The following is a 23,991-nucleotide window of genomic DNA, read 5'->3' on the forward strand; positions in this document are numbered from 1 at the left end:
TCTTCTCTATGGATGCGAGACTTGGACTCTGACAAAGGATCTGAGATGGAGACTTAATTCCCTTGGTGCCAGGTCTCTTCGGAGAATCCTTGGCTATCGCTGGTCGGACTTTGTGTCCAACAAGCGGTTGCAGAGAGAGTCTCAAATGAGAGTTGTTACCTGCATATTCCGTGAGCGTCAGCTGCGGCTGTATGGACATGTGGCTCGTTTTCCTGACGCCGATTCTGCTCACCAGATTCTCTCAGCGAGGGAGTCTCGTGAGTGGAGGAGGCCAATGGGCCGACCACGTGCCTCGTGGTTGCAGCAGGTTGATCGGAATCTCAAGGAGATGGGGATGGGCCAGGCATCTGCTTGGGGGATGGCCAGACAGAGGCCCCTGGAGTACCTGCGGAAAGTGGACGCAGTGACGTGCTGCTCTGGCGCATGCTCCCATACCTGACTTGATGTATATTTCAGGTCAACCAAAAGGTCAACATAGGCCAAATTTCTAAAATTTTCAATTTTCATCCAATTCACTTGAAGTTTGAAGAGGGGTTGCATATTTGGTCATTGAAATCAACCACCAATTATTTTTGGTCAAATTTGTTTTATGGATTTTGCAAGTATCGTGCTCTGCACGACGTCTTCTTGTTTGTTAGTCTGTCTGTGTTTGTGTGAAGGACATCTCAAAAAGTTGTGGACAGATCTGGATGAATTTTGGTGGGCAGGTTGGGTGTGTGACATGGATGAACTGATTAGATTTTGGTGAAGATCCGGATCCCGATGCGACTACGAGAATTTTTTTAAGTCATTCTTCACCATTTGAGAGATCGGGCCAAAAACTATATATAGCACAATATCACAAAAAGTTGTGGATGGATTTGGACGAAACTTGGAGGACATGTTGGGTGTATGACCATGACATACATGGTGGGTAGGTGCCAAGGAAGAATTGATTCGATCTTGGTGAAGATCAGAATCCAGATCTAGATATGATAATTATTTAATCTATAAAGTGATTCTTCACCATTGAGAGATAGGGTCAAAAACGATATATGGTATGATATTTCAAAAATTTATTGGGCCCAATAAGTTCTTGTAGATCAGGCATTGTGTGGAGGAGGTATGCGCTCTACCGCGTGCCCTTCTTGGTTAAATTGAAGGACTAGTACTGCAAAAATGAAGGTTCTTTGAAGTATTATGAAGGCAATTTGGGTACAACAGGCTTCAAGTAGCGTATATAATTTAATTTAAATAAAATAAAGATTGTAAAAGTCATATAAATACATTGTTTCTGGTTTTACCTCCGTTTCCTGCAGTGTCGATTACATTACCCTGTTGAACACGTCACATTAGTTATTCATGCCTGTTGTTTGTCTCCTTCCAAACATCCTTAAAAACAGTAAGTTTCCCGTTTGGAATGATTTTCAAATGTTTGACTGCCAGGTAGGTAGTCAGAATAAAAATATGATCTCATGCCTCTGCGCATGTGCGATCGGGACGAATTCAGAGACAAAACGTCAAAACAAAAGATTTGTCTTCATATTCATGTTACAATAAGTGATCAAAATATAACATTGAATTTAAATAAATTTTTCCTCGATCATAAACTGATAAGACAGACACAAGGACAGATGGACGGACATGAACCAATTGCTTAACTGCGCTCTTGGCTTTGTGGCATGAGGTAACAAAGAATCACAATCCACTTGAAATTGTTCATTCATATTCAGCACAAGGCTACAGGGTAGCTGCGGGGTAGCGGCTGTGGCGCTAATGAAGCGCAGGTATTTGTAATTTTGCCATGGCGCAGACGACAGCTCACCTACTCTTTGTGAATGACACCGTGGGATAGTTAACGTCCACCAACAAATGTTGGAAGCCGGGACGCCTGTTTAACATCCATCCGCGGGACGGTACACTTATTGATGAATCGCCCTGTCTGTGAAATGACACCGGGATGGCAGTTCAGAGCTGGGTCAAGATTGGAACCCGACTCGAACTAAGCTAGACAGCTTAGAGGCGAGGGTGCGTATCTTCAGGCCATCTCGTCAGCCCACTTGAAATCATGTGCTTCATCATATTTGATACGTTACAAACAAATTACCCACACCACAAACCACCAACAATCGTCCTCCTTTAGACCCACCATCTCCTAGAGTTCCCATTTACAACCCCTTACTCACGTTCCTCCTCAACTTTTCCCTGCCTTCTCCCATCCTTTAAGATTCCCTTCCTTCTACAACGTTATCCTGTTCCCTCCCTCATGTTCTTAGTTACAACTATGCCGACTTACTTTCTCTTCACGACCCTCAGAAAGGATGACCACAATACGACCATGCCGTCGCCGTCCTGTGCGACCCATACGCTGGACAAGGCGCACAGGACTCCGCTGGGCATCAAAGCACACAATAAGGTCCACCTCTCCAATATCCAGGCCTTCTTCACCCACACACGTTGACACCAGTGTGTTGTAACCACCGTCACGGAAGCTTTTCACTACCTGGAACGCAGAAACGGTATCAAAACACAGGCGGACCCAGGATTGAAAGGGAAGACTGGGTGGGTGGAGCCACTCGACCTAAAAATGTCGATAAATTCAATGAGTTATCACACATGCAAACTCCAATTAGGTGTTCAGGTTTTCCAAAAAAAATACAAGCTTAAGATTGCCTGAAATTGGTAGTTAAAACAGCCCAAAAGTCTGAGCCCTGCTTCCACATGTTGAGGGCAGGAGTTAAAAATCCAATGAACTCCATTCGAGTCTCGTTACAAACAGATATATATTCTCTGGACAGTACGGAATAGTAAAAACTCTCTATTATGGCCATCTGATTAAGCACTAGTATGGCAGTATGGCCACAGTAGTGCTTAACCAACTGGCCAGAACAGCGAGTTTTAATAATTACTGCACAATGGCTTGAAATATTTTATTTTTTAAATTATTTACCGTCTTCATTTCATGCCTTTTTCTTTACATTTAAAAAAAGATAGGCTTTTGTAAGAAAGGCCTCCCAACCGACCTGGAAGTCCACAAACATCCTTCCCATTCACAAGAAGGAAGCAAAAAGAGATCACTGTTCATTATATAAGATTGAAATTAATTCCCAATAAGGGATTGTCCACCAAAAGTACCAAATTCCTCATCACATATTCCATTACTCGAGCAAAGTCGATGGCACACCATCACAAATCCCCATGCTTCCCCGCCTAAAGAAAAGTTGAAAGGTATCAAAAAGTTCCACCAGAAATGACCCGATATCAAATTCTGAGTTATATTTTTTTCCCCCCGTTTGGATACCTTTGACCTCAAGTGTCTCCACTACCTGAGGCATAAACCGGGGGTTAAATCCCCAAAAAATCTTTACATATTTCATGCGTCCTCCAATGTTGTTTGCACACACAAAGTTTCATTTTTAAAATGTGCCTGTTATTGCATTTTTTGGTATTTGACCCCACCCTAGAGGGTGACGCCAAACTAATACTACCCTTGCACCTTTGTGCCATGTGGTAAGCACAAACACCAAGTTTGGTGAATTTCTGCCAAACCATTTAGGAGGAGATAGTGTGACAGATGGACAAACAGACAGAGCCAATTACAACATCCCCCAGTATTTTTCAAAAAGTGTGGGGACAATACCTAGTGTTCATTATAACAGAACTCGACTGAAAATTGATCAAATTCGTTTGTTTTTTAATTAATAAAAATTCTCAAAATCCTAATGTTTTAATCGTGATGCTCAAGGAAAGCATGACCACAGTGTGAAGGGGAAACTGTTCCAACCAACCAAAGTTTTCAAAATTGCTCAATACGGAGGTGGTCACAAGCCACTTAGACACACCTGCAACTGTTCCTTCTGCGAAAGGCCACGAGTGACCTTTCCCGATGATGACTGTCCAATAAAGACCATGACACGAACCAGCGGGTGGTGTCGACGCAGCATCTCGGCAATCTCACCCACACTGTCTCGATAAGATGAGAATATCATGGCTCGGGTTTCTCCACCAGCTTCAGAAAATGCACAACAAAAGTTTGTGCAAAGGGAAAGGGTTCCGAATCAAATAGAGAGTCAATTTAATCTTCTAATATCTCCACTCATTGCTTGCATTCCATGTATGTTTTCACCTCTTACATACCAAAACACCCCATTAAAATCCACATTTATAACAACATGGTTTTGCAAACTCTTTGTCATACAATACCTTGTTGGAAATGCTCCAGGACCACCTGCTCCAGCTTATTCAGCTTCGGATGACTATACACAAATGGTGTCGGTGCTGGAGTCGCTCTGACTGCTCCATCCTCAGATGCCTTCTCCAGTGTCTGGCCCTTGCTTTCCCTCTCCAGTTCACTGTACAATTCTAAAAAATCATGGTTTCGGCACAACTCATGTTTTGCCCGTGCCATGCCTGCAAAAGCCACCGGTACATCTTAAAAAAACATTCCGAATGTTCTTCTGAACCCTAACATGTCTCCACCATAAAATAAATTCATAGGTCTAACATCAGCAGACATGCCGACTGCTCCCCTTCCCTCCCATTTTGTTTCTCTTCCCTAATCGTTGACCTTTTGTGCCATCCATGATGCCTTGCAGAAACAGCAGCAGAGACCGTGTGCCCATTTGCTGCAACAGCTCATAGCCATGGTAAAGACTGATGCACAGTGCAAAGTCTCCTTCGATCACTCCTTGCTGGGCAGCCTAGAAATGCATGGATTAAAGAAAAGAAAAGTGTCAGCAGCAGGACAAAAATAAAAACTATTACTAAAAGGAGAAGTGTGTGTGTGTGTGTGCGCGTGTGTGTGTGTGTGTGTGTGTGTGTGTGTGTGTGTGTGTGTGTGTGTGTGTGTGTGTGTGTGTGTGTGTGTGTGTGTGTGTGTGTGTGTGTGTGTGTGTGTGTGTGTGTGTGTGTGTGTGTGTGTGTGTGTGTGTGTGTGTGTGTGTGTGTGTGTGTGTGTGTGTGTGTACACATCAAGAAATGTACACATAGAATGTACACAGAGAAACATAAAGAAGTTAATCGTAGAAAAGACAATGACATCATCAAGATTATGTTTGATAACAAAGGGGCAGAAATAATCAATATAGAGAAAATACAACAACAGAAGGAAGTGTGGAGTAAACATTCAGAAACAATAAAACAGAGTGCCACCAAGGGTTGTGTACACTCTGTGAAATGAAATTATTGGAAAATCTTCAACTGTAAGGAAACTGTGCAATCGATAGATATAGTTATAGGGTTGAGCAACCCATATCAATGTCATTGTAAACATTCCGTATTTAAAGATCCACATCATAAATACATTTCACAGGTGATCTCAGAATAGTGAAATATAAAATAAAAAATCCATGCATAACTTACAAAAGGACTAAATTATAGAGAAAAAGGTACCATTGAAAATGTACTATTTGTGAATATCTTTACAGCTGTGGAGGAACTCTGGGAAGGGTTTGAAATAGCAAAGGGCTTACCTTGGGTAGCCTTTCATGGTTGCTTTATACAGCTTTCTTTGGCCAGAAGAGCATGGCAGAAGCCAATTTGTATGTATAATCCTAGCCACTTGGGTTCAATTGATGAGGTGAGAACTAATTGGTTATCCTGTTATCTTCCCCACCCTGTCCCATCCCCCATTATATTTGGACCGGTGCAGCCCCATTGGGCTGTCTAAGGTGAGGGAAGGAGTCAAACCCACACTCCATGCTTTTCTTTCCTCCTCAGTTCTTCTCGTCTTATTCTTCTCCCTGGATTGAATGATGGCCATACGTCTTTTGTGTAAATAAAACTGCATAACAATACGTGTTAGGGTTAAATCTGCTCTTCTGTGCCATTTACCTGTAAATACTCACTTTTAAATAATGTTATCTATCTATAATTCCAGGTGTGTATGTGTGTATGTGTGTGTGTGTGTGTGTGTGTGTATGTGTGTATGTGTGTATGTGTGTATGTGTGTGTGTATGCAATACGATGTCGAAGTATTGCTCATGTTTCTGGGCCAGTAAGGTAAGAAAAATACTAATATATTTCGTATTTATATTTTCTAATTGATAAACAAACATGAAGTTAATTAGCATGCTAATTATTTCACTCGTATTTACCAATACGATTGAAATAATGTGCTGTACGATACTCTCGTAGTGTGCATCACCATATCGTAAACACGGTGAGTGTTGGCACATCCGGGTATTTCCTCAATCAAGTTGCCCGTTTAGGTGATGGCGGTGGGTCGTCCATGGTGGCACAGCGGGGTTACGTGCATGGTATAGGGACAGTGCACTCTACATCTTATATACAGCTCTATGGTTCTCGTGCATCAGGCATTGCATGGCGGAGGTATGCGCTCTACCGAGCGCCCTTCTAATTTATTAATATTTTCATTTATGGATGCTTTCCAATTGTTCGGTGATTTTTCCCAGTGTATTGACTTTGATATCACTCGGCATGCAAAATTATCGTGCTTCCCCATTGTCTCGGGTCGCTCACCTGCATATATTTTATCATTTAATATTTTTTTCATTTACAGATGTTTTCCGATGGTACTGTGATTTTTCCCAGTGTATCAGCTTTGATGTCCGTCGGCACGTGACATTTCAGCTTTCAACATCACCTGAAAGGTACCAAACTTTAATATCAGCGAGTTAGTGAGTGGGCCGGTGGTTAGAATGAGCTTTACATATTAGAGATAAACAACATGGCAGAATTTGTTAAGACAATTTGAAGAAGAAGAAGATGTTTTTGTCACAAATATACATACATAACCATATAAATTTGTTCCATTATAATAAGATACATATATTTTAGGAATGGCCAATACAGCACTGTACAATTCATTAAAATTGTGTGTGTGTGTGTGTGTGTGTGTGTGTGTGTGTGTGTGTGTGTGTGTGTGTGTGTGTGTGTGTGTGTGTGTGTGTGTGTGTGTGTGTGTGTGTGTGTGTGTGTGTGTGTGTGTGTGTGTGTGTCAGAATTAGATGCTTCATTCTAAAAGATTCTGTTGCCATTGAGTAGTAAATATGGTACGGTTTGAAAGCATATAATTGATTTACTTGGAATAATAAGTTTGTCTGTTTCATAATAAAGATACCCATTTGAAAAGCCCCTCATTTTGGCTTTTAGGAAGAATAAACAGGAATGGGAGCTTAATACTGTAAAGCAGTTTCAACAGTAACATTTATTATTCTATGATTGCAGGAAAACTTTAGAAGGACACGGGAGGAGCATACAAAATAATATATAGTAATACTTCTCGAAGCAATAGAAAAATATTTAAAAGACCACACAAACAACAATTGTGTGTTACAAAAGATCCATCTTTCGTGTGTTAAGTTTCATTTTACGTCCTCATTCAGAATCTCGAATGGACATGCAATATATTTGTGAAATACAGCATGCTGTCTTTTGACTAAACCCGTCAGCGAAGCGACGGACGGGTAGGCATGCCTCGTAGTAACTTGAATGGTACTCAAAAAAGCGCAGTCTCACCTCGCACACTCATTCTGAACAAAAATGCCAACAACTGGACACCACTATTATGGCCGTATGAGGCTGTGCGAGTTGAGGACACAGATAAATCACACACGGGGGAAGTTCAACACTTACCGACATATTGCCCAATGGGTTTTTACGAAACTGATCCCTTGCCAGGATAAGCTGGTACTTGCACAAGCTTGGTATGGCTTGACGACTCAGCACATTCATGCGGCATAACCGTGATGTGAGCACTTCCAGGATCTGTAGAGAAATAGACAGTGAGCTACCTAATCACACCAAAGTCTTCAGAACCATAAACTCCTCTGAAAGTTGGACAAAGAAGTGCGTGGAACATCTAAGCTTTCAATGCCACAAACAAAGCCAAACTTTCTCAGGCTGTATCAAAAGCATTCATAAATGCTATACGAAAGACTATATTACAAACAACAAAAAGAGCAATCAGAGATTGCAGACCTTCGCCAGGACTTGTTTTGTGTGGTATTTGTGTAGTTTTGTGTGGTGTATTTTGTGTATCTATCACGTACTATTTGTGCTGGATACACAAACTGGTGTGATACGTAATTAATGAGACATAATTAGAACTGCTACTTTATAACTGCTGGCAGTGATGACCGGGTACCAAGATGTCCTGCTTTGAAGTCCAAACACTTGGAAAAAGCAAAGATGAAGTCATCAGGAGGAACCTGGATAGGATTCACATTTCAGCTGCTACTCCTCTCCCCTCAACCCCATTCAGGCACAGCCAAGTGAGCCTCATTCAAAATAAATAAATAACAACAAAAAAAAAACAGATCAAAAAGTTTAAATAATTCTGGCTGCCAGACCATGTGTCTGATCAAGTTGAAATTTAAAACATGTATTCCCCATCACGACTACATATTGTGACGTCCACGGGACTTGAACAGTCCCGCCAACGTAGAATGAGCCGAAATGATGGAGGCGGTTTATTTGTTTATAACCCAAACATGGCGGTTCTAATCGCTCTACCGCAAACGGGACGAGGAAGGTGGCACGAGTCACTTTTCACTGAGTTGATGATGTTTATTTGTTTTTATTATTAACCAGAAATAACAAGACTCGACAAGAAGAGGGATCCGGGGCGATTCGACGGGATGGTGTGGGATCGGGCGTGGGGAAAACACAGACAATTCCAATGAATATACAGATCTCAAACCCTCTAAGGCGCCAAGCACACACACACACACACACACACACACACACACACACACACACACACACACACACACACACACACACACACACACACACACACACACACACACACACACACACACACACACACACACACACACACACACACAACGTAGCTATTTCTGGTGGTCAGGCTGGACCGTGGTGTGGACGCAACTGTCCCTGGATCGGCGTCGGACGAGCTGGCCTTGCTCTCGTCAGGGGGGGGGCAGGAGAAACCGTGGTGCTGTCGACCTCCTGGTCCTGGCCCAAGTCCGCTCACAGCCGCCAGGGAACCAGTTCTGGCGCCAAGTTGCGAGCAGGAGAGGGAGGCAGGTCCGCCCGCCGTTCGACCCCGTACTCCGAGTCAGCAGAACCCCAGAGCCAAACAAGGTGAGGCACGAGGCTCAGCAAGGCTCCAGGACACGATGAAGAACACGATCGAATCAGCACAACAAGAAGTACGCTTCCCGCGCAACAGCCTCCACACCAAAAAAACACGATCTTTTTGTCCCGATCTTCTTCCTCTTCCTTTTCGACCCCGAACAGAACCTTTTTATCCTCCCGTCCTCGTCACTTCCAATCGAGCCGTTTATTGGCCCACCGCCGTCGCCTTCCGCCAATCGTGATCACGGGGCGGAGCCATCCGCTGCACTGTCCTGTGACGTCACGGCCAGCCTCCAGAGAATACCAAAAGGGGTTTACGCAGACACACTTACCCTATCCCGTGTCCCTATCTAATTACGTGACAATTATCATTTTCCCCTTGAAGAAATGAACATTTACGAGACAACTTATCACCACTGAATTGCTACTTATTACATCGAGATCCTGGTAAACTCGAACAGCATGGCATACCTAATTAAACATCCTAATTACCCTTTGAATGCATACCCCCCCCCCTCAAACGTAACAATATCATAAATGTGAAGTTTCACGTTGATCGATGAAGCGGTTCCAGAGAAAACATTATTTAATACTTTTCTTCAATCAAATATGGCTGCCAAACAATGTGACCTATCAATTATTCCTCAACAAACTTGTACACACTATGGCTTGGGGAACATTTTTGTGCAGTTTTGCCTCGATCTGTTCAGCCACTCCAGAGAAGAAGATTTCTGAATGTTTTATTTATTTATTTTAACAATATGGCTGCCGAATCACGTGACCGATGACATTATCATCTTTTTTCTGTGGACAATTTTATCCCAAGGGCTTGTAGCAAGATATTATGTACACATTTAGGACATGGGGGACCAAAAAATGAAAGTCATTGTATGATTAAGTTTTGCATATCATTTGTTAGCCAACATCATGGGGATTCAGGATCTATTTGGGCAGAGCTTAATTCTTCCTCTTTCTATTGCTCTGACAGAGTCAAAGTTGGTTATCAATTATCTGTATCAAGGAACCACTCATATCATTCTAAAATTGGTCTGATGGCTTAGATATGTATTATACACTAATTGGAAACCACATATATGGAGAATATTTGGTTTACCTGATATTTGACCTTGAGCAAAGAGGTCAAGGTCATATGAAATTCACAAATTGATCAGTGTTCACTCAGGTCATAAATATATATGCACATAAACTTAACCATAGAAATACGTGCTGTGATGAACCAAACTAACATCTTAGGAGTAAAAGTGCAAATTTCTTAAAAACGTTACGTACTTCCTAACGACCTTTGATGTTCTGTATACTGAACACAAACTGGCCTTTGGTATTGATTTTTATATCATAGGGCCATCTTGGTAAACTTATTCTATGGTTATAAAATCAAGCTTATAGCTACCAGTAATTTTGTAGCAGCTTGGTCAATGCAATTTGTTACGTACTTCCTAACATTTTTGACCCAATCATGGAAGTGAACCTAAAAACTGGTATGTAGTCATGATCCATGTTGAAACTTGCCATTTTAAATCATCGCTTGATGCAGAAGTAAATTGCTATTTAAGATGTTCTATCAGATGCATTTCAAATTTCTGGAATAAGATTTTGTAAGCTTCACTGTGACTGGGGGAAATTTTGCAAAATCTGAGATTTTACACATTTGAAGGTGCCAAGATATGCAGAAGGTCATAAGAAATGTACTGTATCGAGTAATTGTTCTATTCCGATGTATAATGATATATATCAAACAAAAAATGCATTTTCAACCATTTTGGACAACATATACAATCGTACAGGTAACCCATTTCTAAAAATGGAAAAAAAATAGCCTGTGTTTGGATAAAAAACATGCTTTGTAAGCAACTATATCCATAGGACCCATAGCAAAGTATACATTTTCTGAAAGCACAGACATTTGGGCATTATATAACATTAAGATTGTTTATTCTATTAAAACTGGGTTCAATTTCTAAGCTTTCTCCTCATTTAGGACCACAGTGTACACAATACCATGCTACAAGCCCAAGATGGCCCTCAAAAATGTTCATGCTGATGAGATGTAGTATCCTACATATGCAATTGTGATGTCATAACGAAGGCACCTATAACATCATAAAAAAAAAATCACCGATTCCCCATGAAGAGTACTTGCTGTGTGCCAAGTTTCAATTTTTTCCTTGGTGCAGTTTCAGAGATACAGAGTAGAGGGTGGTCCTTCGTTAGGGGGTAAATTTTCGAATTCATTTATTTTAAGCTCCAACCCCCGGAATTCGTTGGAATAGTCGAGAAAACTCTTCTGGTGTTTTTATTTCAAATTCCAACATTTACCTCTCCCTCATCGACCTTGAAGTTTAGCCTCAGTTTCTCGGGGGAGGCTGACATGAGAACGACGACGTATCGACCTGTGCTGAACTTTAAAACGCTCCTGTAATGTCCAATCGTCTCTTTTGAGGTGATACGTCGATCTGTGCGTTTGTGTAATGTGTATTACTCGTTCTTCTCACCGCCCCCTAACAAATTTTTTTTCTGGTTGAGTCATCAATCTATCAAGCATGGCAGCAGCTAACCGTCACTATTTGATTGCTCCGTTGGAAATCATTGCCGGGTCTCAACTTCCCTCGGAAGAAGAAGTGCTGGGACTGATGATATACCGAATCGAGGTCGACAGGAAGTCTGTGAGGGGGGCGGCCAACGATGTCATGAAAATTGTCATTGAGCTCTGGTTGAAAGCCAGGATCCCACTACAGCGACAGGACACCATCCTGGCAAAGATTGAAAAACTCCATAAGGAGTTTGGAAACGTCAAGCGGAATAAGGGGCGAGCTGGCTCTCAAGCGGTGCGTGAAGAAGCTTTCAAGAAGCGGACAAAGAATCTCTTCGATGTCGCCGCCGCCAATGCCCTGGACGTCCTCACAAATGAGGAGGATAAGGCATTTCTGCAAGCTCAGCGTGAACACGGTCGCCATGGAAAGCTGGGATCTGTTGACACACGGTTAGCTGCCGTGGAGGCCCGCGCCGCTCGCCGTGAGGAGCAGGAGCGACAGAGGCAGCGCGCGGAGGATGAAGCCAGCACGTCCATGATCCAAGTGGAATTGGAATCGTTGTCCACCTCTGCAGATGAGACCAATCAGGAGGGGAGGGGAGACGGAGAAGCAAGACCTCCAAAGCGCCCCAGGAGGGCTATGACAAACGTGATCATGCCAAGTGTGGCAGCGGCTCTGGACAGGACCAAGATTACCGACCGGGGAGCGGTCTATGTCCTGTCGGCGGCAGCCGACTCGTTCGGCCATGACGTCTCAGAGATGAATATCAACCGCAGCTCAATCAGGCGGCATCGGTGGAAACACTGGACGGATGCTCGTGTGGCACTCAAGGAGGAGCTACGTGGGGGGAGGGGGGGCACTGCACGCTCATTGCTCATTGGGATGGGAAATTGATGCAAGACCTTACGACTAAGGAGACCATCAATCGACTTCCCATTCTGGTCTCAGGCAATGGAACGGTGCAGCTCCTCAACGTCCCCAAGCTGCCAAACGGAACGGGCTCTGAGATGGCCAAAGCAGTTGTCGGAGCACTCGAAGACTGGGACTTTACTGAGCGCATCGGTGGGATGTCGTTTGATACAACATCCTCCAACACTGGCCTGAAGAACGGGGCTTGTGTCCTCTTACAACCAAGGAGACCATCGATCGACTTCCCATTCTGGTCTCAGGCAATGAAACGGTGCAGCTCCTCAACGCCCCCAAGCTGCCGAACGGAACGGGCTCTAAGATGGCCAAAGCAGTTGTCGGGGCACTCGAAGACTGGGACTTTACTGCGCGCATCAGTGGGATGTCGTTTGATACAACATCCTCCAACACTGGCCTGAAGAATGGGGCTTGTGTCCTGATCGAACAGCAGCTCAAGAAAGATCTCCTGTACTTCGTGTGCCACCATCATGTCCTTGAGCTGCTCCTCGCTGCGGCTTTCATGACGGTCATCGGCCCCACGTCAGGTCCAACAGTGATCAAGTTCAAGCGCTTCCAAGGTCACTGGAAGTTCATCGACTGGAGTCAGGTCGAGTCCGGTGATTCCCACCCCCATGTGCGTCCTCTGCTGGACCATGTGGACAAGGACTGGTTCCAGAGCACCCTCATCAACCACAAGGGCCTTCGGGACGACTACCGGGAGCTGCTGGAATTGACTGTGATCTTCCTCGGCCAGGTCCCCCCACGAGGAGTAAGGTTCCTAACCCCCGGACCCATGCACCACGCAAGGTGGATGTCCAAAGCCATCTACGCACTGAAGGTGTGGATGTTCCGGAGCCAATTCAAGCTCACAGCGAGGGAGAAGGGCCTGCGGGAAATCGCCGTCTTCGTCAGTCGCCTGTACGCGAAAGCCTGGACACTGGCTCCGGAGGCCGCAGCTGCCCCACGACACGACCTGCAACTGCTGAAGGATTTGACGACCTACATGGACGTCAACCGGGACGTGGGCAAGGCAGCTCTGACCAAGCTGCAAGGGCACCTGTGGTACCTCTCGGAGGAGCTTGTCGCTCTGGCGCTCTTTGACCCCCTGGTCATGGTGGAGGAGAAGAGGCAAATACTCACCTCACTTCACACCACGGTGGGAGATGAATCTCCAGCGAAGTGCCAAAAGCTGCCCAGCCAAGACGTCTCAGGAGTCCAACTGCAAGACATGGCATCAACAAACACGTGACGGTTCTTCCAGAAGCTGTGCCTGGAAGATGGCTTCCTTGACGCCGATCCCACGACCTGGCTGCAGCGGGAAGACTTCCGGACAGCGGCGGCCTTCGTGCAGGGGATAGCGGTCATCAACGACAACGCGGAGCGAGGAGTTGACCTCATCCAGGAATACAACCGAATGCTAACTCAGGATGATGAGCAACTGCAATTTCTCCTCCAAGTTGTCTCTCGTCATCGCGCGGAGTTCCCGGACTCCAGAAAGAAGACCGTGGCTGCTGGTGTGGCGGCCCAGCAGGAGCAGGAGCACTAAGTCGGACGGGCCTTGGAGCCTTGTGGGATATTTTGCTTAAGATTTTTGTAACAGTTTAATACATTTAACTGTGTAATGAGGTAACCATTTATAAAATACTGTATGCTGTGTGTTATAAGCTAACATTTTGGGAATAAATGGCACAGAAATTTTTTTCCAAGGATTGTTGTTTTTATTCCTCAGGGTGAAACTTCAAGGTTGATGAGAGAGGGGTAAATGTTGTCCGATTGGAAAAAAAAAGTTCACCAGGAGAGTTTTCTCGACTATTCCAATGAATCCTGGGGATTGGAGCTGAGAAAATCTGAAGTTGAGGAATAAGGACCACCCTAATACAGAGGTCCAAAGTTTTCCAACATGGCTGCCACACCACGTGACATATGACATCACAATTATCATTAAAACATTCCACATGAGTAGTCACTCCCATGGTGAAAATTTTGTCTCAATCCAACAAGCGGTTGCAGAGAAAAACACGAAAGTTCTGTGTGAACAAACAAACGGGCCTAAATGAAATACGCTCTCCTTCGGCGAGGGTAATAATGAGGAAGATACAAATGAAATGAAATAAAATATATATATATATAAATTCACCTTGCGATAGCTATCCCGGAGTGCCGACAACCTTTCCCCCAGTGGAATAACGTGCTTCTCTACACTGCGCTGATGGGAGAATGGCACAATGTCGGGCGAATCGTCCGATCGGATTTCCACGTGCGAAATGAGGAGGTTTGTCAAAACCTGCTGCACGGACTGCAAGGAGACAAGAATGACTACTTCAGTATTTGTACTGTAGAACACATTTTTCAAAAGAATATTTCTGCATCGACAGTATGAGATATTCCAACTGCAGGCTAACAAAGTGAATATCTCCCTTTTATTATTTAACTAGCAAATACAACCCGTCGCTTCGCTGACAGGAATATGAGGGATGAAAGGGAGGGATAGGGGTGGGAGAGAGGGATAGGGGTGGGAGAGAGGGATAGGGGTGGGAGAGAGGGATAGGGGTGGGAGAGAGAGAAGGGGATAGGGTGGGGGAGAGAGAAGGGGATAGGGTGGGGGAGAGAGAAGGGGATAGGGTGGGGAGAGAGAGAGGGGATAGGGTGGGGGAGAGAGGGGGATAGGGTGGGGGAGAGAGAGAGGGGATAGGGTGGGGGAGAGAGAGAGGGGATAGGGTGGGGGAGAGAGAGGGGATAGGGTGGGGGAGAGAGAGAGGGGATAGGGTGGGGGAGAGAGAGAGGGATAGGGTGGGGGAGAGAGAGAGGGGATAGGGTGGGGGAGAGAGAGAGGGGATAGGGTGGGGGAGAGAGAGAGGGGATAGGGTGGGGGAGAGAGAGAGGGGATAGGGTGGGGGAGAGAGAGGGGATAGGGTGGGGGGAGAGAGAGAGGGGATAGGGTGGGGGAGAGAGAGAGGGGATAGGGTGGGGGAGAGAGAGAGGGATAGGGTGGGGGGAGAGAGAGGGGATAGGGTGGGGGAGAGAGAGGGGATAGGGTGGGGGAGAGAGAGAGGGGATAGGGTGGGGGAGAGAGAGAGGGGATAGGGTGGGGGAGAGAGAGAGGGGATAGGGTGGGGGAGAGAGAGAGGGGATAGGGTGGGGGAGAGAGAGGGGATAGGGTGGGGGAGAGAGAGAGGGGATAGGGTGGGGGAGAGAGAGAGGGGATAGGGTGGGGGAGAGAGAGAGGGGATAGGGTGGGGGAGAGAGAGAGGGGATAGGGTGGGGGAGAGAGAGAGGGGATAGGGTGGGGGAGAGAGAGGGGATAGGGTGGGGGAGAGAGAGAGGGGATAGGGTGGGGGAGAGAGAGAGGGGATAGGGTGGGGAGAGAGAGGGGATAGGGTGGGGGAGAGAGAGAGGGGATAGGGTGGGGGAGAGAGAGAGGGGATAGGGTGGGGAGAGAGAGAGGGGATAGGGTGGGGAGAGAGAGAGGGGATAGGGTGGGGGAGAGAGAGAGGGGATAGGGTGGGGAGAGAGAGAGGGGATAGGGTGGGGGAGAGAGAGAGGGGATAGGGTGGGGGAGAGAGAGAGGGGATAGGGTGGGGGGAGAGAGAGAGGGATAGGGTGGGGGAGAGAGAGAGGGATAGGGTGGGGGAGAGAGAGGGGATAGGGTGGGGGAGAGAGAGAGGGGATAGGGTGGGGGGAGAGAGAGAGGGGATAGGGTGGGGGAGAGAGAGAGGGGATAGGGTGGGGAGAGAGAGAGGGATAGGGTGGGGAGAGAGAGAGGGGATAGGGTGGGGGAGAGAGAGAGGGGATAGGGTGGGGGAGAGAGAGAGGGGATAGGGTGGGGGAGAGAGAGAGGGGATAGGGTGGGGGAGAGAGAGGGATAGGGTGGGGGAGAGAGAGAGGGGATAGGGTGGGGGAGAGAGAGGGGATAGGGTGGGGGGAGAGAGAGAGGGATAGGGTGGGGGAGAGAGAGAGGGATAGGGTGGGGGAGAGAGAGAGGGGATAGGGTGGGGGAGAGAGAGAGGGGATAGGGTGGGGGAGAGAGAGAGGGGATAGGGTGGGGGAGAGAGAGAGGGGATAGGGTGGGGGAGAGAGAGAGGGGATAGGGTGGGGGAGAGAGAGAGGGGATAGGGTGGGGGAGAGAGAGAGGGGATAGGGTGGGGAGAGAGAGAGAGGGGATAGGGTGGGGAGAGAGAGAGGGGATAGGGTGGGGGAGAGAGAGAGGGGATAGGGTGGGGGAGAGAGAGAGGGATAGGGTGGGGGAGAGAGAGAGGGGATAGGGTGGGGGAGAGAGAGGGGATAGGGTGGGGGAGAGAGAGGGGGATAGGGTGGGGGAGAGAGAGGGGGATAGGGTGGGGGAGAGAGAGGGGATAGGGTGGGGGAGAGAGATAGGGGTGGGGGAGAGAGAGGGATAGGGGTGGAGGAGAGAGAGGGGATAGGGTGGGGGAGAGAGAGGGAGATAGGGTGGGGGAAAGAGAGGGGATAGGGGTGTGGGAGAGAGGGATAAGGGTGTGAGAGAGAGGGATAGGGGTGTGAGAGAGAGGGATAGGGGTGTGAGAGAGAGGGATAGGGGTGTGAGAGAGAGGGATAGGGGTGTGAGAGAGAGGGATAGGGGTGTGAGAGAGAGGGATAGGGGTGTGAGAGAGAGGGATAGGGGTGTGAGAGAGAGGGATAGGGGTGTGAGAGAGAGGGATAGGGGTGTGAGAGAGAGGGATAGGGGTGTGAGAGAGAGGGATAGGGGTGTGAGAGAGAGGGATAGGGGTGTGAGAGAGAGGGATGGGGGTGTGAGAGAGAGGGATAGGGGGGGGGGAGAGAGGGATGGGGGTGTGAGAGAGAGGGAGAGGGGTGTGAGAGAGAGGGATAGGGGTGTGAGAGAGAGGGATAGGGGTGTGAGAGAGAGGGATAGGGGTGTGAGAGAGAGGGATAGGGGTGTGAGAGAGGGATAGGGGTGTGAGAGAGAGGGATAGGGGTGTGAGAGAGAGGGATAGGGGTGTGAGAGAGAGGGATAGGGGTGTGAGAGAGAGGGATAGGGGTGTGAGAGAGGGATAGGGGTGTGAGAGAGAGGGATAGGGGTGTGAGAGAGAGGGATAGGGGTGTGAGAGAGAGGGATAGGGGTGTGAGAGAGAGGGATAGGGGTGTGAGAGAGAGGGATAGGGGTGTGAGAGAGAGGGATAGGGGTGTGAGAGAGAGGGATAGGGGTGTGAGAGAGAGGGATAGGGGTGTGAGAGAGAGGGATAGGGGTGGGGGAGAGAGGGATAGGGGTGGGGAGAGAGGGATAGGGGTGGGGGAGAGAGGGATAGGGGTGGGGGAGAGAGGGATAGGGGTGGGGAGAGAGGGATAGGGGTGGGGGAGAGAGGGATAGGGGTGGGGAGAGAGGGATAGGGGTGGGGGAGAGAGGGATAGGGGTGGGGGAGAGAGGGATAGGGGTGGGGGAGAGAGGGATAGGGGTGGGGGAGAGAGGCAGAAGGGTGGGATGAGAGTGAGAGGCAGAAGGGTGAGAGGGGGAGTGAGGAGTGAGGGGAGATGGGAGTGAAGGGAGGGAGAGGAGGAAGGAGGATTCCAGCAGATGTGATGCCCAGCTGAACTTTAATCCAAAAAACGGCACACATATTGATCAATCACCCTGCCTGTGAAACACCGGAATAACAATTTATAACCGAGTCGGGATACAAACCCAGGCGAGACAGCTAAGAGCGAGCATGCGTACTTCTCGGCTATCCTGCCATGATCTGGCGATTCATTGCTTTATGAAAACTTAATTGATCAGAGCAGCAGTTGTGACTGCTAAAAAAATTGTTTAAAAAAAAATGAAAAAAATTTTTTTTTTAACTTTCAATTTGTCAAATTGGTACATTCTTGAACACTCTTTACTCTCCTCGACCTCAGAAGAAATATTGGTGGAGGATAGCGTGAGAGAAGGGAAGGGAAGACAGAGCGAGAGGGGGAGAAGCTGCGGCTGGGGAGGGTGGGGGGAGACGTTGCGGCGGGGGGGAGGGAAAGACAGCACGGCGGGGGAGAGGGGGGAAACAGCGCGGCATTAAGTTATAAAAGTTGCTAATTGGTTAAAAATTTCAGATTTCACTCCAGATTTCAACACATATTTTGTTCACCAGATCCGATTCTCAAATCCAGCCATATTTTGATTGTATACTTTAATTGGTCCATGAGAGTAGATCATGTTTCCAAATTGAGGCATGTTTGAATAGGCCGAGCCAAATGGCAAATTCGGATCCCCAAAGAGTGTGAGCGAGGTGTCTGAGAGTGTCCAAGGATGCGCCTGATAAAGGATACGATTTAATACGGCCGTTAATTATCGTCAAAAGGGGTGCTTCAATTAACCAAAACACCCAATTTTCACTCATACACTCCACTCCCTTGGAGTTTTTTTAGTGTGCATGCAAAAGTTTCAAACTGCTATGTTTTATACTTTTGTAGTTATGGAGGAGACAAACACACTGATACACACACTGACATGCGCACGCATGCACGCACACACACACCCTTTTATGAGGATAGATACATTCCCTTACAAGGAACTTCAACAGGACGAGGCCATGAAGCCCATCAAAGGCAATGCTCGTATTGTCAACTCATGATTGTTTGTCTGTGCTCTATCATTTTAAACTAACCGAAACCCCGTCACAGACAGATTCCGTTCCATGAGCCCAATATGACAACCAGTGGCGGCTCTTGTAAGAACCGGATCCCAGTCGATGTACTCCATGGCCTTACCTAATGAGGCCTACAAAACGTCCTTGTACACTACTCCTTGTGAAGAAGTCCCCTGATTTGTGCACGTGTCTACTTTGACGTACAAACACCGTGTCAAAACTTCTCAGGTCACAGTACCGAGAAAAACGTGACGCGACCGTGAGGAGGAGCACAAAATTGGTCCTTCAGTATTAATATATATATAGAAGATACAATGTTTGTTACATTTTTTCTGTCAAATTCACATTCTGAGGTAGTCAGCATGTGCAGAAGAGGGTTTTATATTGCAGATGCTATTTTCGAGGAGTGGAATTACACCTCTCAGCGGTGACGGTCTGTCGACGACAGACGTAATGACGTCAGCGAATGACCGATGATGTCATGGCGTCATTACGCCTCTCAGCAGTGACGTCACATGTCGCCATGTAAACGAAAAGTGGTTATTCTGCTTCAGAGGTGAAGTTTGACGATTGCCACTTTGTGCGATGCACTCTTACAGGTACGAAGTTTCTTTCAGTCCAGGTCACAGTACCGAGAAAAACGTGACGCGACCGTGAGGAGGAGCACAAAATTGGTCCTTCAGTATTAATATATAGACTCGCCGAAACCCCGTCACAGACGGATTCCGTTCATTCAACAACCCTCACCAGCTCACCCACACTCGAGGGACATGGACTGCACAGGGCGTGCTTGCCCCCACCGACTCATCCCCGCCCCTGCCCCATTCCCCCTGCCTTCAATTTGCTTACCCCCACCCAATAATTTAATTACCCTAGCCCCGACCCTGCCTCTTCACTCCCCGCCCCGTCTCTTGATTCCCCGCCCCACCTGCCCCCGCCCCCCTGTCCACCACTTCACACTCAACCCCGCCTAATTCACCCCAGCCCCCGCCCACTCATCCCCCGCCCCATTCCCCCCCGTCTCCCGCTTTCAATTTGCTTAGCCCCGCCCAAAAATTTGCTTACCTTGCCCCCCGCCTCTTCACTCCCTGCCCACGTCGCTTAATCCCCCGCCTCTTCATCCCCCGCCCTCGCCTCAACGAAAAGTGTTTATTCTGCTTCAGAAAGTTTGACTATTGCCACGATGTGCAATGCACTCTTACAGGAACAAAGTTTCTTTCAGTCCAGGTCACAGTACCGAGAAAAACGTGACGCGACCGTGAGGAGGAGCACAAAATTGTTCTCTCAGTATTCATATTTCGATAGAAGATACAATGTTTCTTGTGACATTTTTTGTGTCAAATTCACATTCTGAGGTAGTCAGCATGTGCAGAAGAGGGTTTTACATTGCAGACGCTATTTTCGAGGAGTGGAATTACACCTCGCAGCGGTGACGGTCTGTCGACGACAAACGTAATGGCGTCAGCGAATGACCGATGATGTCATGACGTCCTGACGCCTCCCAGCGGTGACGTCACACGTCGCCATGTAAACGAATGTAAAACGAAAAGTGTTTATTCTGCTTCAGAGTTGAAGGTTGACTATTGCCACGATGTCCGATGCACTCTTACAGGTACGAAGTTTCTTTCAGTCCAGGTCACAGTTCCGAGAAAAACGTGACGCGGCCGCTAGGAGGAGCACAAAATTGGTCCTTCAGTATTAATATATAGATGCTGAGCGTCAAGCAAGGAAGCAGCACGTTTGAATCACCGACCTCCCAGACTCAGAGCAGACAATCTAACCATTACAACACCGAGGCTGGTTTCATGAAGAATACATTTGTATTTGCGACCTCTGACATGAATTTGTACACTGATAAATACCATACGATCGTCAGACCTGCATTCTCAAATTAAAACTCGTTGACATTTTGGAGCTGATGAAACATGTCTGTTAGCTCATCGCAATCAATCAATAGATGGATAGATATAGATATAGAGATAAAATAAACAAATAAATAAAGATAAATAAACAAACAAACAAAAAACAAACCATTTTTGTGCACGGTCCCTCCCTATTCCATCTCCAGGCACTGCACAAAGTCATCGCTGGGCGGCTAAGACGCCACGGCGATGACGTGCGCCGAAAGGGCATACTCAGTTTTCACTCCGTTTGTTTGTTTTCTTGTTTGTTTGTTTGGGCGATATCTCAGCCATCCTTTGAGTGAGGAAGCTGAAATTTGGGCACAATAGTGAGCAAGAGCTTTGGCAAAAACGGTGTTTTTTTTTTTTTAAATTGACTAATTAAAAGATAAATTGGTTAATTTTTCGTTTCATTACTTAATTTTCAAAAAGTTGCAGATTCAGTTGAAACAGTGGTGGTTTAGGTATGTTATTAGCTAATTGGTTAAGAAATTAATTATTTTATCATTATTTATTTATTAAAATTGCACAATTCATCAATTATTGTACACCGCTCCCTCGCAATTCCGTCCCATCGTGCTGCACGACGGCATCGCCGGGTGCCTAAGGCGCCCGGCAATGTCGTGCACTGGAGGATATGTTATTTATTTATTTGGCACAGGAGCAACAAATTTTGAATGTACCTGTACTTGTTCTTTTTTTAGTTTGGCAATGCTGTGAAATAAAGATCAGTTTGTTGACAAACATTTATTGCCGTCGTGAAATCAAAAATATTCTTCAGAAGTTTATGCTATTCATCAATTTAAAGAAGTGATTGATCAGTGAGACCGGTACAATATGTTTGGAGCACCTTGGCGTCTGATCCTGGAGTCGCACTGAGAGCAAGCACACGAAACTGCCGCGTGTGTCCCACCAGCTGTTTCACAACCTGGGGGGTAAGTTGGACAAAGAATAATGGTGCTCAAACGTAAACAAACTCTTACAACTTACAAATGCTATGCAACGGTGAAGTGTGTGTATATGTGTATGTGTACATGTACGTGTATGTTGGGAAGTACAAGTGGACAGGAAGAGTCAAAATAAATAAATAAAACACGACAAATTGCAAGAAATCATGTTTAGCGACGTTATTCAGGATACCTGGAATCAATTTAGTGTGCATTCGCTACTTTGCTAAAAAGCCTGGTGTTGGCTTAACGGTTAGGGTGCTGGTTTAGGATCCTAGGAGCCCGAGTTCAAGCCTCGTTGGCTGCCGAGTTCACACCAGGTGGGTTTGAGTCAGCCTGTCATCCTTCCGACATTGGCAAAATGATACCAGTGTACTGGTAGAGGGGCACGGCATCAGCGGCATAGCCGCACTTCCAAAAAATTATAGCTACCTGGCAGCCAAGCTGCCATACGCTAGAACCAAACAGCAAGACTACAACCATTGGGATCTACAAGATCTACAATCCACAACCTAACAAAATCTAAAACCTCTGCGACGCCAGTCCAGTGTCACAACCTAAAAGAACCAGGTCTTTCAAAAGAATGCATTTTTGTTGCTGGCAAATGCCCATACGGGATTCAAAACAGGGTCACGATGGGGAAGGCAAAAACGCAAATGGCGTCTTCTGTCATCGAGCTAGTAAAGCCTAAGTCACATTTGGCTCGGCGGCCGTAGGATCTACAAAATCTACGGCCATGAGCAATTATAGGGCGGCCACAGTATTTCCACGGTCACACAATGTAGCAGTCACATACGTTTTTATTTTTCGGGGAGCCGCACGGGGTATTTAGAAATTGTGGAGACCGAAAAAGTGGGGGTGCCGTACGGTCTTTGATTTGATGTCGCACGGTGACCTTAGGGCGTCCCTGCGGCGGCCATAGAATTTTCAAGGCAGACGCAAGTTATTACACACACACCACACACACACACACACACACACACACACAGACACACACACCTATCCATAATTCCAGGTGTGTGTGTGTGTGTGTGTGTGTGTGTGTGTGTGTGTGTGACCGCTGTTTCTCGACAACCAGTGGTCCGATCTAATTGAAACTTGCCAGCTATATTGCTGGGGACCCGAGTATGTGCCTTTAAGGTTTGAGCTTAATCGGACAAGTGCTTCCCAAGTTATGGCAATTTATTTGCCAACCAATGACGAGACACGTTGCTGCGGAGGCGTGGCCGATGGGGAAGAGATTCTCAGCCGCGTTCCCCATTACGAGTTACAACATACGGACTTCCAGATAGTGATGACTTACTGTATTCTAATAATTTCTCGATTTCTTATGCACATTTATAGATAAACACAATGCCCCAATGCTGTCGTCGTTTACGAGAACGAAGGAACGGCCTGTGTGGTTGTATGAAAGTTTTGTTTTTTTTGCATGTACGGCCACGCACGTACGTTTTCTTTCTTCTTTTTTCTCTTCTCTTCTCTTTGTGTTTTTTCCTTGCAATGACATTGCGAAAAGGCAAAATACGTTGGTGCTAATTGAATAATTGGCTATTAAAACTAAATTGCGAAGAATCGTAACTGCGATATGCGAACTTCCGGACAGTGAGGACTTAACTTCCAGACTTCCGGATAGTGACGACTTACTGTATTGTTTCTTTCTCGATTTCTGTACTTTCTCGATTTCTTTCTCGATTTTCTTAAACACAATGCCCCAATCCAGTTGTCGTTTACGACAGCAAAGGAACGAAGCTGCGCGTCGTACACGCGCAATGGAATCTGACGAAGCACGAGCCGCTCGCTTGGCCGACAACACTGAACGCGAGGCAAGGCGTCGTGCGGCTGAAACGGCCACACAAATACGGGCACGCGAGAGCGAAGGAACGGCCTGTGTGGTTGTTTCTGGCAAGTGGTTTGAAAGGTTTTTTTTTTTTTTTTTTTTTTTTTTTTTTTGCACGTACGGGCACGCACGTGTATACACATATTAAAAAAAATATATACATATATACATAAATAAATACATATATATATATATATTTATTGTGACGTC

At 46.6% G+C, this 23,991-nt stretch overlaps 3 protein-coding genes across 11 annotated transcripts in view; 2 read left to right on the forward strand and 1 right to left on the reverse strand.

Annotated features, from left to right (window-relative positions):
- Positions 1-11,695, forward strand: part of LRR1 (leucine rich repeat protein 1) — an 87,862-nt gene extending 76,167 nt beyond the window's left edge. For 3 of the 4 annotated variants that reach the window (XM_085871446.1, XM_085871447.1, XM_085871445.1), the window contains 2 exons: positions 6,500-6,590; positions 11,590-11,695. In XM_085871446.1, the coding sequence (XP_085727572.1) occupies positions 6,500-6,590; positions 11,590-11,620 (122 nt within the window). In that variant the 3' untranslated portion in view covers positions 11,621-11,695. Of the gene's footprint in view, positions 1-6,499; positions 6,949-11,589 lie in introns of those variants that run through there. The other variant, XM_085871450.1, reaches the window with a different exon arrangement.
- FANCM (FA complementation group M) overlaps positions 1-23,991 on the reverse strand; it is a 60,651-nt gene that overhangs the window by 26,445 nt on the left and 10,215 nt on the right. For 3 of the 6 annotated variants that reach the window (XM_085871427.1, XM_085871426.1, XM_085871430.1), the window contains exons 3-9: positions 21,848-21,925; positions 14,641-14,799; positions 7,576-7,707; positions 4,547-4,679; positions 4,183-4,389; positions 3,822-3,988; positions 2,276-2,482 (exon numbers count right to left, since the gene is read on the reverse strand). In XM_085871427.1, the coding sequence (XP_085727553.1) occupies positions 2,276-2,482; positions 3,822-3,988; positions 4,183-4,389; positions 4,547-4,679; positions 7,576-7,707; positions 14,641-14,799; positions 21,848-21,925 (1,083 nt within the window). Of the gene's footprint in view, positions 1-2,275; positions 2,483-3,821; positions 3,989-4,182; positions 4,390-4,546; positions 4,680-6,459; positions 6,481-7,575; positions 7,708-14,640; positions 14,800-21,127; positions 21,296-21,847; positions 21,926-23,991 lie in introns of those variants that run through there. The other 3 variants (XM_085871431.1, XM_085871428.1, XM_085871432.1) reach the window with 3 other exon arrangements.
- On the forward strand, positions 12,825-14,582 carry LOC147033263 (uncharacterized). The gene has a single exon (XM_085871452.1). It carries the CDS (start codon positions 12,826-12,828, stop codon positions 13,750-13,752), a length of 927 nt encoding a protein of 308 aa, XP_085727578.1. The 5' UTR covers position 12,825; the 3' UTR covers positions 13,753-14,582.

Source organism: Eptatretus burgeri, chromosome 2 (assembly GCF_056783735.1).
Source record: "Eptatretus burgeri isolate ZD-2024b chromosome 2, Ebu_testis_v1, whole genome shotgun sequence".
Lineage (NCBI taxonomy): Eukaryota > Metazoa > Chordata > Myxini > Myxiniformes > Myxinidae > Eptatretus > Eptatretus burgeri.